At 42.8% G+C, this 16,767-nt stretch overlaps 1 protein-coding gene across 3 annotated transcripts in view; it reads left to right on the forward strand.

Annotated features, from left to right (window-relative positions):
• The window catches only part of Shisa9 (shisa family member 9), a 290,605-nt gene that overhangs the window by 254,787 nt on the left and 19,051 nt on the right, over positions 1-16,767 (forward strand). Inside the window, exons 3-4 of one of the 3 annotated variants that reach the window (XM_004855849.4) lie at positions 9,770-9,925; positions 16,004-16,051. In XM_004855849.4, the coding sequence (XP_004855906.2) occupies positions 9,770-9,925; positions 16,004-16,051 (204 nt within the window). Of the gene's footprint in view, positions 1-9,769; positions 9,926-10,467; positions 10,896-16,003; positions 16,052-16,767 lie in introns of those variants that run through there. The other 2 variants (XM_021237325.2, XM_004855850.4) reach the window with 2 other exon arrangements.

Here is a 16,767-nt window from a genome sequence, read left to right on the forward strand (position 1 = left end):
TCAAAACCCCACTCTTGCTTCGTTGTGCTATCTTTGGCGGCAGTGTCCGTGGGGAGAGAGGCGGCCTGAGGTTGCACCTGGTGGCCCAGAGAGGTGATGGAGGAGCGGGGAGGTGAGAAGACTTACGGGCAGGGTCCGTGTGGCTCGTGGGTGAGTCAGAGACACAGCCCCTGCTGGTGTTGAGGGTTTTGGGAAAACTGCACGATACTCTGTATTTGGTGAGTAGCATAAGCGCTAGACTTTGTCCACCCACCAAGGGCACATTTGGGTTCCACAGGAAACAAGGTGTTCTCAGGGCTGGGGAGACCTGCTGGTTCTCTGGGTATAGCAGGAAGTTCTCTTCTCTGGATAAGAGAAGAAACAAAAAAGCAGAGATCTGGCCAGGGCTTTTCTCTTCTGACTGGGAAACTGCTGGAAGGAGAAAAGTACTCAAGACAGGAGATTCTCTCTCCCTAAGGATGGCTCAGCGTTTAGTCTGTAACCTCTCCCCATCCATGCTCAGAGCAGTCTGGCTTAGTGGAGGAAGCACAAGCTTTGCCATCAGACAAACCTGGGATCAAATCCTGATTGTGCTGCAACAGGCTGAGTGATTTGGGGCAACGTTGGTTTTTATCTATGAAATGGTATTACAGTACTTAGGGAAATGGGAGTGAAATGTTTCTACATGATTAATGTGCTTTTTTTTCTAGTGAGTGTGATTCTTTTTTTATTAGTACATGTTTGCAATCCATGCAGTTTTCAGTCATCTTGGGAGTGATTACAAGTACATATTACAGCTTGTTTCTTTTCTTTTTTCTTTCCCCTTCCTTGCCCCTCCCCCCTCCTACCAGTTTCCCTATGCCTTCTTTCATACTGGTTGATATTATTTGTCTTAGCTCATGTTATGGCACATAGTGTGTACATTAATTGGGGTTATTGGGTTCGTGCACATGGCGTATCTTTATTCTGATTTTACCCTCTTCCTCACCCTCTCCTCCTCCTCACTTCTGGTCCTAGCTCCCTTAGACCACTTCCCTGGTGCAAGAGATTGGTTCCCTTGTCCCTTTCTATCCATCCTATATCATTTTCTTTGTTTGCCCTATGCCTCACTCAGATGAGAGATACCATACAGTGTTTAAGCTTGTGTTTGATTTATTTCAGTCCATATTTTATATATATATATACACACATATGTACAATACATTATATTTTTCAGGTGCATTTATTTTCCTACAGATGTTTCAAATTTATCATTCTTTAGAGCCAAGTCGTATCCCATTATATATAGATACCACATTGTGCTTATCCAATCATCTGTTGATGGGTATACAGGTTGCTTCCAGGATTTAGCTATTATGAATGAAGCTCTCAATAGTAACCCTTCAACTCAACGAAAAGGATTCCAATAAAAACAGAACCACATCAATCTTTTCTCCTCATCTATCACTGTTCTCCCCTTCAAACCTCCGCCTTAGGGGCTGACACTACTCATCCAACTATCTCTTACTCTCTGCACTCCACCTCACCTACCGCACTGCAGAGCAAGCATGAATAATAACTGTCGTCGTGTGCCTAGAGAAGAGACAGAGGGGGGAAGAAGGAGCATCATATGAAAGTAATGTGACCTTGAATCTGTGGATGCTGCAATCAACCTTCTGGCTCAACACAGGGACAGAGATGAAATCACTTAAAGTAAATAGCGGAAGGAGTAAATAGGAGCACTAGACATACAAAGCTGAAAATTATTCATAGGAAGGCAACATCCTACTAAAAATCTTAATATAAGCCACAAAAGAAAACATAATGTGCTTTTTTATTTGGAGTTTCTGAGTATACAACCTTTATCTGAGTTGGCCTGTGTGATCTGTCTGCTCAGGACGGGAAGGAGAGTAGGGTGAAGTGGAAAGGACTTCACTCCTCTACAATGACAGGATCTCTACAACTCCAGTTCAAAAGTGCTCAGGCACCCAGTCATCACTGGGAACAGCCCACTCGGCAACCTTTCCATCAGCTTTTTCCCCTGTTTTTAACTGGCTCCGCTGCTCTGGGACAGCTCCAAGTTTCTTCACAAGGAGCCAGAAGCCCAAACAGGAGCAGGACAGGAGATTCTACCCCTAAGATTTCCCTCGATTCATTCAACGTTCCTCCATGTACCCTGGGTTTTAATCTTCCTTGTCTCTCTTTCCCTTCTCAAAAACTCCCACAATCAAGGCAGACTTTCCATGTCTTTCCTTTTCTGGCTCACCTTTGTTAAAACTCTCTTGTCTTGCCAACCAGATCTTGTTCTTACTATGCTGACAAGTAGAGATGAAAGTAAAGAAAAACCTTCCACAGATAATAGCATGATTTAAAATGTTTTATTATCTGGCTACAAATCAGTTTTTGAATGTCAGAAATTTGAATATTAACTCTCACAAAGGCAGTAGGGAAGTGTCCAAGACCATAGAACCTAGCTAGACTACCAAGGCTCAAAGGATGGTTCTCCTACTTTCAAGTGATGTTAATTTGGACAAAACTTCTGTGAGTCTTGGTTTCTTCCTCTACAAAGTGGCTTGATAATAATAGCTCATAGACATATTTGGGATAGATGATAATATGGAAGCGCATCTAAAGCATCTACAACCCCCATGTAAGTGTTTATTATATATACAGGTCTGTATTTACTTTCTCACCATCTTCATCATCTTCAACAACAACAACAACACCGCCATCATCATTTTTCTTTGTGTTTCTTCTGTAGTAAACTCTAAATTCCCCACCCCACCCAGGCATATGGCAGCCATGGGTCATCCAAGGGAAAGCTCATATACTCAGGAAGACCAAAAGGGAAACATACATTAATAATTTGAAAAATACTTAGCTCCCAAGCACTGTATTCTAATAAAGTCATTTCCTATAGGGAGATGGTTCACAATTTGGATGTTGCTATAAATATGTGGTACATCGAACAATTTAACTAAAGGGGTGATGGGTGATGGGAGTTAGGTTTATCACTGTTGGGATGAGGGGTTACAGATAAGCAGGGGGAGAGGGCTAGAATGATCCCTTTCATAATGGATTTGAGTTGGAGGTATCAGGATGGGTTTATGCTTAGGTTAATATAGGCACAGATGGTTGCATTTATAGGTATTTGTAGATATATGTGTGTTAGTATAAAAAACAGGTTTTCTTCTTCCATCAGCTGAGGGAGACTAGAAGCAACTACAGTGTCCCTCACACGCAGATCTTTGTTTCTAACACCCTACTTCTGTGAAATGAATGAAGCTCCTTAAAGAAATGGTTCATCCTCGGACCAAGACAGGAAGTATGCAAGATGAGTCCAGAGAATACTGAATTACCAAAAGGGACATAGGAGCCAACTGAGATAGTTTCAACTGGCCAGACCTGGAGCAATTTGAGCATCAAAGTAAAATAAGGTAGTATTGGATTATAACCCCAAATGTGAAATACATGTCCATGTGTCTGCCCTGTCAGGAATACATTATCAAATAAATGATTAAATAGGTGAGAGAGAAGAGACAAATCTCCCACGAAGCATTCTGGCCAGTTTATACAGACATGTTTCACTCAGCGAGGCAGAGCATAACTCCCTGACCTTGGGTGTGGGTGGCACATAGTGACTTCCTTCCAAAGACTAAAAAGGATGGCTACGGGAAAGTAGAGTCACTTCAGAAAGGAGAAATCTGACAAACTCCACCTCAGCTGGGTGATAAAATTAACAGCAACAGTGATAAATCATCCTAGGGGGCCTCCCTGATAGGTTATCAGAAGGATATCACTTTACTTCTGTGCTCTTCCTCTCCCAATCCCATAACCTCAGTCTAATCAGGAGGAAAACATGAGACAAATTCCTTTTGAAGGATGTCCTACAAGTTACCTGGCCAGTGCTCTAGACTGCTAAAACCATAACCTGAGCCACTGTCACAGCCAAGAAAAACTTAGGAGACACAACTAAATTTAATGGAATACCTGACTGAGATTCTGCAACAGAAAAGAAGGACAAATTGATAAAAGCTAAGGAAATTGGAATGAAGGGTGGGATTTAGTAGTAATACACATTGCTTCATTCTTTGGTAACAAAAGTGCCCTAATAATATGTTAATAATAGGAAGTTGGGTCCAGCGGATGTAGGAATTCTCTACACAATCTTTGCAGTGTTTCTGTAAACTTAAAACTGTACTACAATAAAGAGTTAACATCACTGTGTATCATCCCTGTATCACTGCCTCATAAGGTCGAGATGAGGACCAAAGGAGTTAGTACACGTAAGAAGTGCACATGCCTCTCCAGTGCCGTTCTCTGTTATTCTTCCTCATGATAGGTTTTGAAGGAGTTCCTTCCATTGTCTTCCTTTCAAGATGAACCACTGGTTTAGTCCTTCATATTTGTCTTTTCTGCACAAAGAAACTCATAGCACCCTCCCAGTGTTTGTAACTGAGCAGTTTTTACCCTAACTGACCCTCTTTGAATCGCATCCACTTTACTTCTGTGGAGTGACTAAGATATTTCACATAATAACAGTACTTACACAGTGGTTGCCTTGATGTAAGGCTTCCAGGTGCTTCCAATTAGAGTAATTGTATCTTAACTTTCTTTGAACATGATTGTCAGGCATATGAGGCTCCTTCTCTGTATTAGGAGGGAGAGCACAGGAGTGTCACCAGCTTCTTGTTTGCTGATGGAGCGCCCTAATGGAACCCAGTGTCATAGAACAGCTCCTTAGTTCTTTCTAAGGATCATAATACGTTGCAAAATTATAATGAGGTGAGGATAGTAGTTTTATGGCATTGGGTAGGGAGAAGCTTTTTATAGAGGTGGATAAGGCATCTCTGAGCTTGGAATATACCTAGAAGAGAAACCATTCTGCCAAGAGCAAGGCATCACTGATATTACGAGATTCCTCCATGGACAAAACTGTGTAAAAGAAATGATATTGTGTGTGTAGTTACATATGCACACATACACATGCACACATATCTTTGTCTCTTTTCTCAACTTTGCAAAAGCAGTATATTTGCAGACCCAATCTAAATCTTTCCCAGTCTGCATTCTTGTTTACCCTGTTGTTCTACTTTTCCTAGATGCCAGCTTGGGTTTTCCTCCCATCTACACTTTCTCCTTCTCTGGACATATTTGGGGGAAAACTCAGTAGAGCAATGGGCTGCCCATTTTCTGTCCAGTAAAATGAAGCAACATTTTAAAACTCAGCCACAAATGTCTGTTTAATAATTCTTGATGGCTTCCCTGGGACTGAATTTTAATATTTCTCAATATCCAATGCCTGGAAGCTAGCACAGAGTGGATATCTCAAACTGCCAGAAATTGACTTCCTGTGGTTTTGAATGTGAAAGCGGGAACATGATTTGGGGGCAGTCTTCATTTCTCCTTTTGAGAGGTGTCGCTTTGGTGGGCCCTCTCTGTCATGGTTGCTTATTTTAAATAACTACTCCCTGCCCTTGAGGTAGCCTGAGACTTAATAGAAATAATCTAAAAGCAAATACTCTATAATGGAATATTAAGTATTCTGTTTAATTATATAAAAGCTGTCCCAAGATGTCCTGTGCGGAACATCTTTACAGATTTTTTTTCTCCTTTAATGAAATGGCTAGCATGTCCCCAGGCAGGACTGAAAACAGGATTTGAGCATAGTGATGGGTTCTGGGACAGAAGGAGCCAAGATACAGGAGAAGAGTTCACTCTGGAGGATAAGTTTGAGCGCGTCAATTCTGACAGTCAGCCTGGTGTTTGATGTCTATTTCCAGGAAAGATAAGACTTGCCATCGAGCCATTATTTAATTAGTTTACCAATGTCCTTGGTTGTTCTCTATGAACTGTTAAATATTTTAAAATTTCATTTCTAAATGACACATACTAACCGTATATAACTATGGAGTACAGCGTGATGTTTTATATAATGATCAAATCAAAGTAATGAGCGTATCCGTGGCCTGAAACATTTGGCATTACTTTGTGTTGAGAACATGCAAGATCCTCTCTGCTCGCTGTTTTGAAATACACATTATTGTAAACTGTAGTCACCCTACTGTGCTATAGAGCACCAGAACGTATTCCTCCCCTCTAACTCTAACTGAACCTGTTGGCCAAGCTCTCCTCATCCTTCCTCACCCCACCCTCCCCAGCTGGAAAGTTTCCGCTGCAGTTCTGCAGTGAATCGGGGCAATAGCTTTTCCATTTTGATGCAAACTTCAAGCTTTGCCTTTTTCATTATGACTTCAGGAGCAGCTGATTCTGATCAGTTCCAGCTTCCTGGAAGGAATTCAGACACAAATTTCACTAGTCAAAACTCTGTTGCAAGTGACAGGAACCCCAAAGCATAACTAGCAGTTTAGAAGGTAGCACCTTTATTTCCTCAGCTTCTCATAATGAAGAAAGATTTTCTTTACATGGTAGGTTCAGTATCACTTGACTTCATGGCCTCGTAGCTTTTTTACTCCAGGGGTTCTAAATAGAAATATGCATGGAAGAAATTTCAGTGGAAATTATATCTCCCATCCATTCAGTCATTATGAAAAAAGGAGAATTATTATTGGTCTGACTTGGGTCATCTGCTCACTTCTATGGCCAGAAATGTGAATTACTGTAGCATTTGGGCCCTTGCCATTTCAGAGTATACACGCCTGCTTTTCAACCGCCAGCTCTTACAACTCAGGCCAAGGATGCTTTTTGACTCTCAGGGATCAAACTGCCTGTAGACAGCAGGTTGCAAGTGCTGAGGAACTGATATCTCCTTGCAGCAGCCATCCATCAATGAGTAATGGGAACTGGTATGAAAATCCAAAGGGTCTCCATTCTTGTGGATGATATCATTTCAAGGCATGCATTCAGCATCATGTACCAGAGTGGGATTCAACTCCAGTTCACTACAGTTGCACGTGCTTGGCATCACACTGTATTTGCTTCTTTTTCTTCCCTGTCTTATTCTCCCACCCTTTAGCTGTATTTCTTAAGACCATTTCCCAAATATGCTTACACTTGAGACCTTATCTTAGTGATTTCTGAGAAAACACAAACTGAGAAAGTTATGATTGGCAGCTTGTCACATGACTCAAATGGAGATAAAGCAGTATATTAAAGGAGTTGATTGTTCTGAACATACAGAAACAGTAGTTACCCATTGAAAACTTTACCACACACACAAAACAAGCATACATAGAACAGTGAGAACTTATAATAAACTACTTCCCAGTGGACCAACATTTGGACAGAAATTTTCCTGCCTTGACATTCCCAAAGGAAGCAGACAAAACCCCCAGCAGGTTGGCTCTGATGAGGAAATGTCAAACCATCCCACAGTGAAAACCACACTTTTCTGCCACTATGTTAATCTGAGGCCTCTGCTGCCCCAGGTGAATGTCAGCCAAAAAGCCATCGTGGCAGAAGGGTGCTTTCACTCCTTTGGATGGCAGCCTGAGTTGGATTAGTTGGGTTATACTTGGTGATGTTTCTTTTAGTCACGTGGGTTTGTGTGATGGCCTCGGCACGCGCAGTGGCAGAGATACACTGCCGGTATTTGTGCACTGGCTGGGGCATCCCTTCCCCTTTCCATTTGGTTTCACTGGTTTTTAAAGCCATAGATATTCCAGGTATGTTAGGGGTTGAGTGGTCTAGAAGCAGAGCCTGAGATAGGGTTTCGGGTGCATGTGACTCTGAGGGAGTGATTTTCACATACACATAAACCTCTAAAGTTTAAGGGGGAATACAATAGGGATGATGAAGGAGCCAGTCAAGGATGGCGGTCTCAGGGGTGATCAAATGATAGCTCTTGGAACAAATCTGGAGCCACTTGATTTTGCAAATAAAGTTTTATTGAAACACAGTTATGACTGTTTATATATTATCTAGGGCTGCTTTCAGACTACAGTGGTGGATTAGTTACAGTATAGGCCGAATGGCCTGCAAAGCCTAAAATATTTATTACCTGACCCTTTGCAAAACAAGTTTGACAACCCCAGCCCTAAACTTCACCCAATTCTGAATAGTGAGATTCAGAGCATCCATTGCTCCATACAGTTGTCTCCACTTTGAGGCAAGTGGCTGGTCTTGGCACCTTAGTGCTAACCATGCATTGGTTGCCAGCCACTCCAAGTATTGAGAGTGCGATGCATGAAGTGCATTAAGCCTGAGTTGATGGCCCTATCAGCTGAGAGCAGTTCTCTGGATACCAGGGGCAGCTGTAAGCTTTCAACAGTTGACAGTCACAACAGTGGGGAAATGGGTGGGTGCACAAGCTGGATAGGGGGCTTTTCAAGGGGCCTCCAGCATGGAATGTAATGTGTATCTGGATTGATGCCAGTGCTTCATGAAGCTGGAGAGAACACAGATTTCTTGACTGAAACTGAACCATCATCGTCTCACCTGTATGCCTGTCTCCAATTTCATCTTGGCCACGTTTTGCTCTCTGGATAAAGATGGGCCCCTTAACAAGCCCTCCCAAGTCCTGCCAGCCTTCCAGGGCAACTTTGTCCAACTTTCTTCTCTTGCATTCTCAGTGAAGCACGGCCAGGTGCGACTCTCTCGGTTCTGAGCATACCAGTTTCCCTCCAGCTGCAAGGCGCAGGCTGACTTTTCTGCCCAAATAGCCGTCTGGTTCCTTTTCTCTCCCACCACATGGAACTAGCATTCTGTTCTTCCTCTGCATCTCATCTCAAAGGATATTTCCTCAAATGAACCTTCTGCAATCACTTTTCCCATGAATCCCCTTCCCCTCTATCAGCCAATATGCATTATGTGTGCTTTTATATATTTTATATGTCTTATGCAAACCATAGCATACAAAATAGGCATAGACTTTTTTTTTTTTTTTTTTGGTACTGGGGATCGAACTCGGGTCCTTGCGCTTGCACAGCAGTCAGCAAAACCACTGAGCTAAATCCCCGGCCCAGACTTTTTTCCTTTAAGAAAAATGCTATATTATTTGTATTACTTTGAAACTTGCTTCCCCCATTTAACAATAGAAGCCACACGAAAATCTCCAGTTGGACATATAGAGTTAATTTATTTTGATGCATTTTTCTAACAGTTGCAAGATATCCTATCATGTATATATAGCATACAATATATGTTAAGTAATTTTAAAGAATTTCCATAGTAACGGGAGTTTATTTTATTTTTGTGTTTTTAGTTTATATTAGGAAATAATGCAATTGTGCAAAAATATCTCTGAACAAATAGCCATATATTCTGGTGCTTGTGTCTTTGTAGGCTCAGTCCCTAGAAGTAGCTGTTGTTTGGTAAACAGGCATGTACTTTGAATTTCAATACACTGTGCTAACTTCCTTTCTGCAAGTTATAGCAGGCTCCTAGTCCATCAGCCGCTTATGAGGACTTTCTTTTCCTAACCCCTTTGCCAGTGTCGGAGTCTTCCGATCCTTTTGTTTGCCAACCTCTCGACAAGGAAATACCTTCTCATTGTTCTTCTGATTTGCATTTCCTTGACTATAACTGAGGTTGAGCGTCTTTCTGCACAAATATTGTTTTGATAATAAAATAGCTCCCATACCACGGGACTTTAACATGTTAATTTATGGAAGAGGCAGACATGTTTTGAGCACATACTCTGCCCTTGGAAGTAACTTGTCTGTCCTCAGTCACTCTCCAGTGAAGGTTATGAGTTTGGTTGTTTTTGATACATCTGCATATACCCTTTGCTGTTCTGCCACTCATGTCCCCAAAGGGTGTGGAGGGTTTTAGTTTCAGTGGATTTGATGATGATGGAGGTGGGTAGAAGATTCTGCCTTGTCTCTGACCGTCTCTGTCTTTTCATTTTCAGACACCACCCAGATGAACAATGCAGTACCCACCTCTCCCCTGCTCCAGCAGATGGGCCATCCACATTCGTACCCCAACCTGGGCCAGATCTCCAACCCCTATGAACAGCAGCCACCAGGCAAAGAGCTCAGCAAGTATGCCTCCTTGAAGGCAGTCGGTAAGGGCCTCTGCATGGATCCCTGTTTTTTTCTCCTTCCTCTTTTCTCTTTTTGGGTTCTCCTTTGAAACCTCTTTCCAATTTTTTTCATTCCTTTCTCTCTACCTCTCCGTTTATATTTTGCTTTTCTCTGCCTCTCATTTTCTCATTGTCCTATTTTCTTTCTTTCTTTTCTTTCTATCTATCTATCTATCTATCTATCTATCTATCTATCTATCATCTAGGTTTCTTTACATGGGACCTAGATTATTGAGAACTCAAGTCCCTTAGCTGCTTTCTCTGACCCAGCTCAAGTACAAGGCAGTGTAGTTAGACAACAGACACATGTTGAGTAATATCTAGTACATTCTCTCTCTCTCTTTTTTTTTTGGTATCGGGGGGATCAAACTCAGGACCTTGTGCTTGTGAGGCAGGTGGTGGAACCACTGAGCTAAATCCCCGGGCCCATGTTGAGTACTATCTGTTTCCTGGGGAGGAGGATCTGGATGCTCATGTGGTCTCATTGACATTCAAACCCCTTTGGTATTTTCTATGTGCTCTAGTCAATTCTCAGGAGCCCAGACATGGAATCCAGGTCCCGGAAATGCCTTGCCTTCTAGTGGGTAGCACCCTTCACCTACACAGTCCATCCCATCTCTCAGAGGTTAGTAAGCAATGCACATTCCTATCCCAGGCAGCCTCTGATATTCAGGATGTAAATATTTTCTGGACTGGGCACTTGGAGCTACCATAAATTGAGTCGTTGCCAAGTGTGCAACACTGTGTTAGACCTTTATGCACATAGCCTCATTGATCCAAAGAGGAAGACACACATTGTCCCAATTGTTGGATTGGGAAACGGACTCAAAGAGGCTGATTTAACTTCCCCCAAATCAAACAGCGGTGGCTAACAGAGCTGACAATTAGACTTGAATTTTTATCACTCCAGAACTAAGCCTTCTATCACTGCCCTGGTTCTTTGTAGCCCATTCCCCACTCATACTTGAGGGAGGGTGACAGCAACCTGGACAATGACCAAGGCTTCTGCCTCCAGAAGACTTCCACTGGATGGGAGCAGTGGTCACACTAGTTAGTGATTCCTGATTTGTGATTGGTTGTGGCAACCTCTGGTTTCCCAAGCCAGTATCTCTTATTTGTGGATGTAAATTACTAGAATCACCTGAAAAATAGGTCAAATATACATGTGCTACAGCCCCACACTAGAGATTTTAACTGAACCCCTTGAGGATGGGATTCAAAAATGACCATTCTTACTAAACTTCTAGATGCTTCCAAAGTGAAGCCAGGGCTGAGAGCCATTGATTTAAACCACCCTGTCAGCCTGGCATGCAATAAAACCAAGGCCCATCTCAAGTGCTTGCTCTGAGCTCCGTCTTCCAAGTGCTTTGCAGGCGACCCAGAGCACTGGCACTACCTTGTGTCCATGATGCTTGTGGGCTATGAACATCAGCTTCATGAGGCAAGCATCCTGGTGCCCCACATTGGGCCAGGCACAGACTAGGTGATTAGAAGTCTATCTTTAGGAGCTCATGCTCCCCATCTCCTAGGACTTCCAGATGGAATCGCTGAAAGAGGGATTGAGCCAAATTTATAATAGCAAGGTCACAGGTTGTGCAGATGGACACAGGCTTTTGTAAATCTGGAGACTTGTGTGCCTTATCTACCAGTTACTCATGTTTCGTGCTTTATTTCCACACCCAACTCACCATGGCCCCAAACCACAGATTCCCTCTCTTCTATATTGCATATTTGCATCTTCTGTATTGCATACACAGCCTAAGCATGTTCCAATATATTTAGATATTACTGTGAAGGGATAAAAGCTGTTGCCTAGAAGAGCAAGAGTTGGGCATCTCCTCCGTGGTGTAACTGTGGAAGATGTCACCCACTTTCGGGGGCCTGCCTCCTTTTCCGAGCCCTGCCGTTCAGTGATAAATGGCACCTGCTGCTATATTTGCTTCCTGTTTAGCCATTTAAAAGTCAGCCCAGATGTCTTTTTCTTTCAGGACTGGTCACACGACCCTGTGCAACTCATTTCTTCTACTTAGGCTCAGAGTCTCCCCGCCTCAACACTCTCTACCTCTTTGGGTAAATAACAGCGAGATAGTCCAACAGGGCTCCTTTTTACTCTACAGGATCATACAAGGCTCTGTTAGATAACAAATATCTGTAAAGCATTTGAAATTAAATTTGCAATATGGGAATGTATTTGACACTCTTTGTGTAACGCTTCATTCCACACATCAGGGACTCCTGAGATGTTTATTGAATCAATGAATGAGCCTACCTTTGACATGAAGTAAAGAATAGCTTAGTTATAAGGAAGCATTCTTATATCTTCTAGAAAAGCAAAGCATCGCTCTTGTCCAAACCATCCTGGAAATGGCTAATGGAACTCTCTTCCTCTTTATCCTTCTTTCAAATAGACTGTAGGGTGTTTGGGGGCTTTAACCAAGCCACGGATGGCCTTGTGAGCCTCCAGCAAGCAGAGTGCCAGTTTTGAAGCAGGGTAAAGAGTGGCTTGACCCAGTGGTTACCCTAGAGTCCGGAATCAGCCTGCATCAGTGTACTGCAAATCCCATAATAAATGCTCTTTCGAGGGTTCTTTATTAAGCCCTAATGTGATCATGGAGTGAATGATGACATGCATTTCATTAGTGAAATCATTACCACCCAGGAGAAAAGTTGTTTAGAAAAATGTTTTGCTGTTGAAAGCCCTGCAACCTCTCATAACTAGACTCATTTCCTAAAAACTTTAAGGAGTAAGGGAGAATTAGACAGCCTCTAGGGTTAACTACTCAGTTCAAAAACTGCCTCTGGAAAATAAATTTCTCTGTACAATTTAATATCTAGGAACTGAGGTTTATAATCAGGAGCCCCATCTTGTCTCGGTCCCTGCCCTTAGCTGCATGACATTAGCCCAGGCCCTAAATACTTGGACCTCAACTTCTTCATGTGGAAAACAAGCCCAAATACATGGCCCTAAACCCATTCACATTTTAAAATTTAAAATTAAACAATTCCACTCATTGTAGTTACTGGAATACCCATGGATTGTTGCTTGTTTCCTGCCAATGCTGCAGGAAAAAAAAAACGGTTTTAGAAAGGGGTGCTATTCCCTGAGACAAATTCTCCCCAAACTCACTTTGTTTTATTTTATTACTTTTGGCTTGTTTGAGATCACCCTCACTTGTGCTTACAGAGGGTTCTTTTCTCTTTAACATTCAGGGAGTCTATAGCATGTGGCTGCAGCACGATCTCTGTTTTCATGGGGCTCACTGCTCAACTGGTGGTAAAAGATGAGCACACAGTAGGGAAATGTCCGGGCTAAACTGCATAGAACTCTGTATAAGAAGGGATGTTGAGGGTGAATTGTCATTCATTTATTCATTCATTCATTCTCCAAACATTGAATCTGGTATCCCATAGATTATAGGTCCCACTGAGGTATGGACCAGTTCTGTCCTGTTTGTCAGTGTATTCCTGGAATATAACCCCATTTGGGGGCACTTAGTAGGTGCTTCCATCCCTATCTGCAAAACCAGTGAACAGTACCACGTGGTAGGTACCACATCAGGTCGGGAGCCTGAAATGGTCAGGAAGCAGGTAGAAACATAGCATCACCTCTGAAATTGATCAGGACTGAGTTTAGTACCCAGCTAAGACATTGTCAAGGAATCGCAGAACTTACCTAGCCCTCATTCTCACTTTCGCTATCCGTAAAATGAAGATAATAATACTATGCAGCCAATAGCTTAGAAAAGTCAGTGACATAAGCAGGGAAAGTTCTTACCTTGGCATGCAGTAAATACTGAAGCGTATTAAACTCTCCAGATCACAGTCACATGTCGGTCATATTATTCCTCTAATTTTCAGGATGTACTGGTATATTAACATGCAGTGGCCCAGATTTCATTTTTGAGGGAGAAAGAATTAGATCTGTATTCTTCACTTCAGATTGAGAAAGACATAAATGGAAGTTGGCTCACCTTGGGGATCTGATCAAATAAGCAAGGGGAAAGAAAGCAAATTGCTTTCCTGAGAATCCCAGCACTCAGCAGAGTCAGCCCAGACCTCTTCACATTCCTCATCTATAGCCTGGACAACGAAGATCTAGATGTGTAACTGTTACAGTCCATCAAAGAAAGGTTTCATCTCACTCAATTGACTCTCCTTACGAAGACGGCAAGAGGGTTTAAACAGTTTGGAAACATTTTCCAACAAGACTGAAATTGAGAGGTGTGCCTTGTTGTAGACTGACCCAACATGTAACTGAAAGACTTGGTGAAGCACTCACATGCCCTGGCCTGTGCTACCCAGGTGATGAGTGGTTACAATGGGAGAGCCACCTATAGCACTTTAAAAGTCACTCCCCTTCCTTTCTATACCATGAGTTCATCTCCTTTCAGTGAGCATTTTCACCCAATAAATATCTGCCTAATGTCCACTACTGTCACCACGTACATAGTGGGCACTTAAGTCTGTGTTTGGTAGCACGTGTGCCATCTTATTAAGGACCCTTATTGCCAATGGATTTATGAAAGAAACTTGTTACTGCTTTGTCAGAGCTAAGCCCTGTTTTAGGTTCTAGGGACAGAGGTGACAAAGGAGTGGTTCCTGCCTTCAAGGCAAATAATGATGGGTTGATTTGGGAGTAGGATGATGTCCTTGGAGTCAGTGACTCAGGGGTTGGTCACTCTGTGTCCATCAGCACAGCAACATCTGGGGCCACATCACTATTTCCAGATGACCAGGGCTCCGAGGGAGAAGAAACATGGGGTCACCCCAGGCAGATCCCTCTTACTTTCGATCTCATCACTCTCCTCCTGCCACGCCAGTTTCCCCTCTGTTGGGAGTGATGAGGGTGTAGGGCGTAGGGCTCCCACCCACAGAGGGAATGGGGCAATTTGAATGTCCTTTGGCATGCCTGGGAGGCCAACCAGAAATGTTTAAATGGGGCCGGATCTGTGCTCCATAATCATTCAGATCACAGACTGTTCCCTGCATCTCCTCTCGGTTGGCAGCCTGAACCACCTCTGGAAATAGTGCAGACAGTGTTGAGGACTTGGTCTTCCCAGGGAGATTCCTAAGAAAGGAAAGGGGAGCTAGTAGGTAGGACTCACTGATTGGCCAGACCTCCAGGTAATGTGGAGGTAAAGTAACCTCCGCTTTAAATAAAACCCAGATTCACAGAGAAGGAACATCAAGGGAAGGGGGCAGTACAGATGTGTTCCTTCTCATCTTCCTTTATTTTATAAAACAGCCAACATGAAATTCTGTTAATAATATGAGATTCTCCCAGGGCTCATTCAGTACATCTGAAAGGGAATTCAATTTGGAGAAACTGGTTTATAACAAAAATTCCAGGCATACATCTGTTCTGTAAAGCAATGACTTACTCATTATGGGATTCTCAAATAACAAGCTTGATCCATTTAGTGTTTAGGGGAATTTCCATACTTTGGGAAGAGTGACCCTTTGGAGAAAATTGGATTCATGCATTCATTCAACAATAGTTTTCAGATATTAACTTCATGGTAGGCATGACGGTACCAAACTGTGTTCCACCCACCCAGCATTTTAAGTTGCGGCCAGGGGAATCTGTCCCAAACTTGAACTTGGAGCTTGGATTTGGAATAATATGCTGCCCAACCTTGGTGGTGGTGGTGGGGTTTGCAATAAAACAGGATCAAAATTTATCTCTTGTCATCAGAGTGTAATCAGAGTGACCCCATGTAACTCAAATAGTCCTCTTTTGTAGCAAATTGAAACTGTGAGCCAGATTTACTGCCTAAGAATTCTCTCACTACATTATATAATTGAAAATACTGGAGCATTTTCAGGGGGCTTCCTTTGATCTCCTGTTAGATATTAACACAGTTCTGCTTCCAGACCTTGCAGACAGAGGCAGATAGAGTTGCGTGTTCATACTCGGCTCCCCTGTGTTCCCTGGGTCCCCTGAGGGCTACCCCGGTTAGGGGCTGCAGCTGGGGCGGCAATAGTGCCCGGGTTTGAGGGCATCACAAATAGGGTGTGTCCTGCACACAGATCAGCATCTCTAAATTATTATTTTTTTAGGAAATTCTGATGGTGACTGGACAGTGGCGACACTTAAGTCACCAAAAGGTACCGTATGGCCTTTTCTGCCTCTTTTGTCCAGGTGTTGTCAAATTTAATATTAAATAATGAAGAAAGAGAGAGTCCCGGTGTCTGTATATGACCCAGTGCACATTTGTGTCTGCCTTAGGTGGCGTCTGCAAGTCTAAGTTCCAGTGTATAGGGGTGTGTGTGTGTGTGTGTGTACGTACGTGTGTACATGTGTATGTGGGCCTGAGTGTGGTCTGTCTATGCTCCGAGCAGTTGTTGAACAGTGCTACCCCTTGCTTTCCAATATTTGTTGCTTGAAGGAAAATTCTTCTATCAGAAAACATCCCAGGTAAGAAATCCAGGAATTTTTCCTTTTTTTTCTCAGAAAGCTACAAAAGCAAAATTTGATAACACAGGGTAAATTAATGTGTGTGGGGGGACAACTTCTGATGGAGAGGTAAATGCAATCAAGGTGTTGACTAATAGCTGGGGGAATGATTAGCCTTCTGAGGAACAGAATGCTACTTTTTACTTTCCTAGGCAGAGTGGTGAGGAGCAAGACAAGATGTTAGCAGACTTGAATCTGTAAGGTAACTAGCTGGACGATTAGGCCGAGTGGTAGCCATAATTAACTGCCTACTATGTGCCAGAGTTCTGGCCCTTCATATCCATTTTGTCACTTCATTCCCCAGTGATTTGACTGTGTAGGCATTGAGAGACAAGGTCACCAGGGCTGAAGAAGGGTAAGTTTCGCC

The sequence above is a fragment of the Heterocephalus glaber genome, unplaced genomic scaffold, assembly GCF_053883595.1.
Source record: "Heterocephalus glaber isolate CG9 unplaced genomic scaffold, H.glaber_assembly_v1.0 deba00000943, whole genome shotgun sequence".
NCBI classification, from domain to species: Eukaryota; Metazoa; Chordata; class Mammalia; order Rodentia; family Bathyergidae; genus Heterocephalus; species Heterocephalus glaber.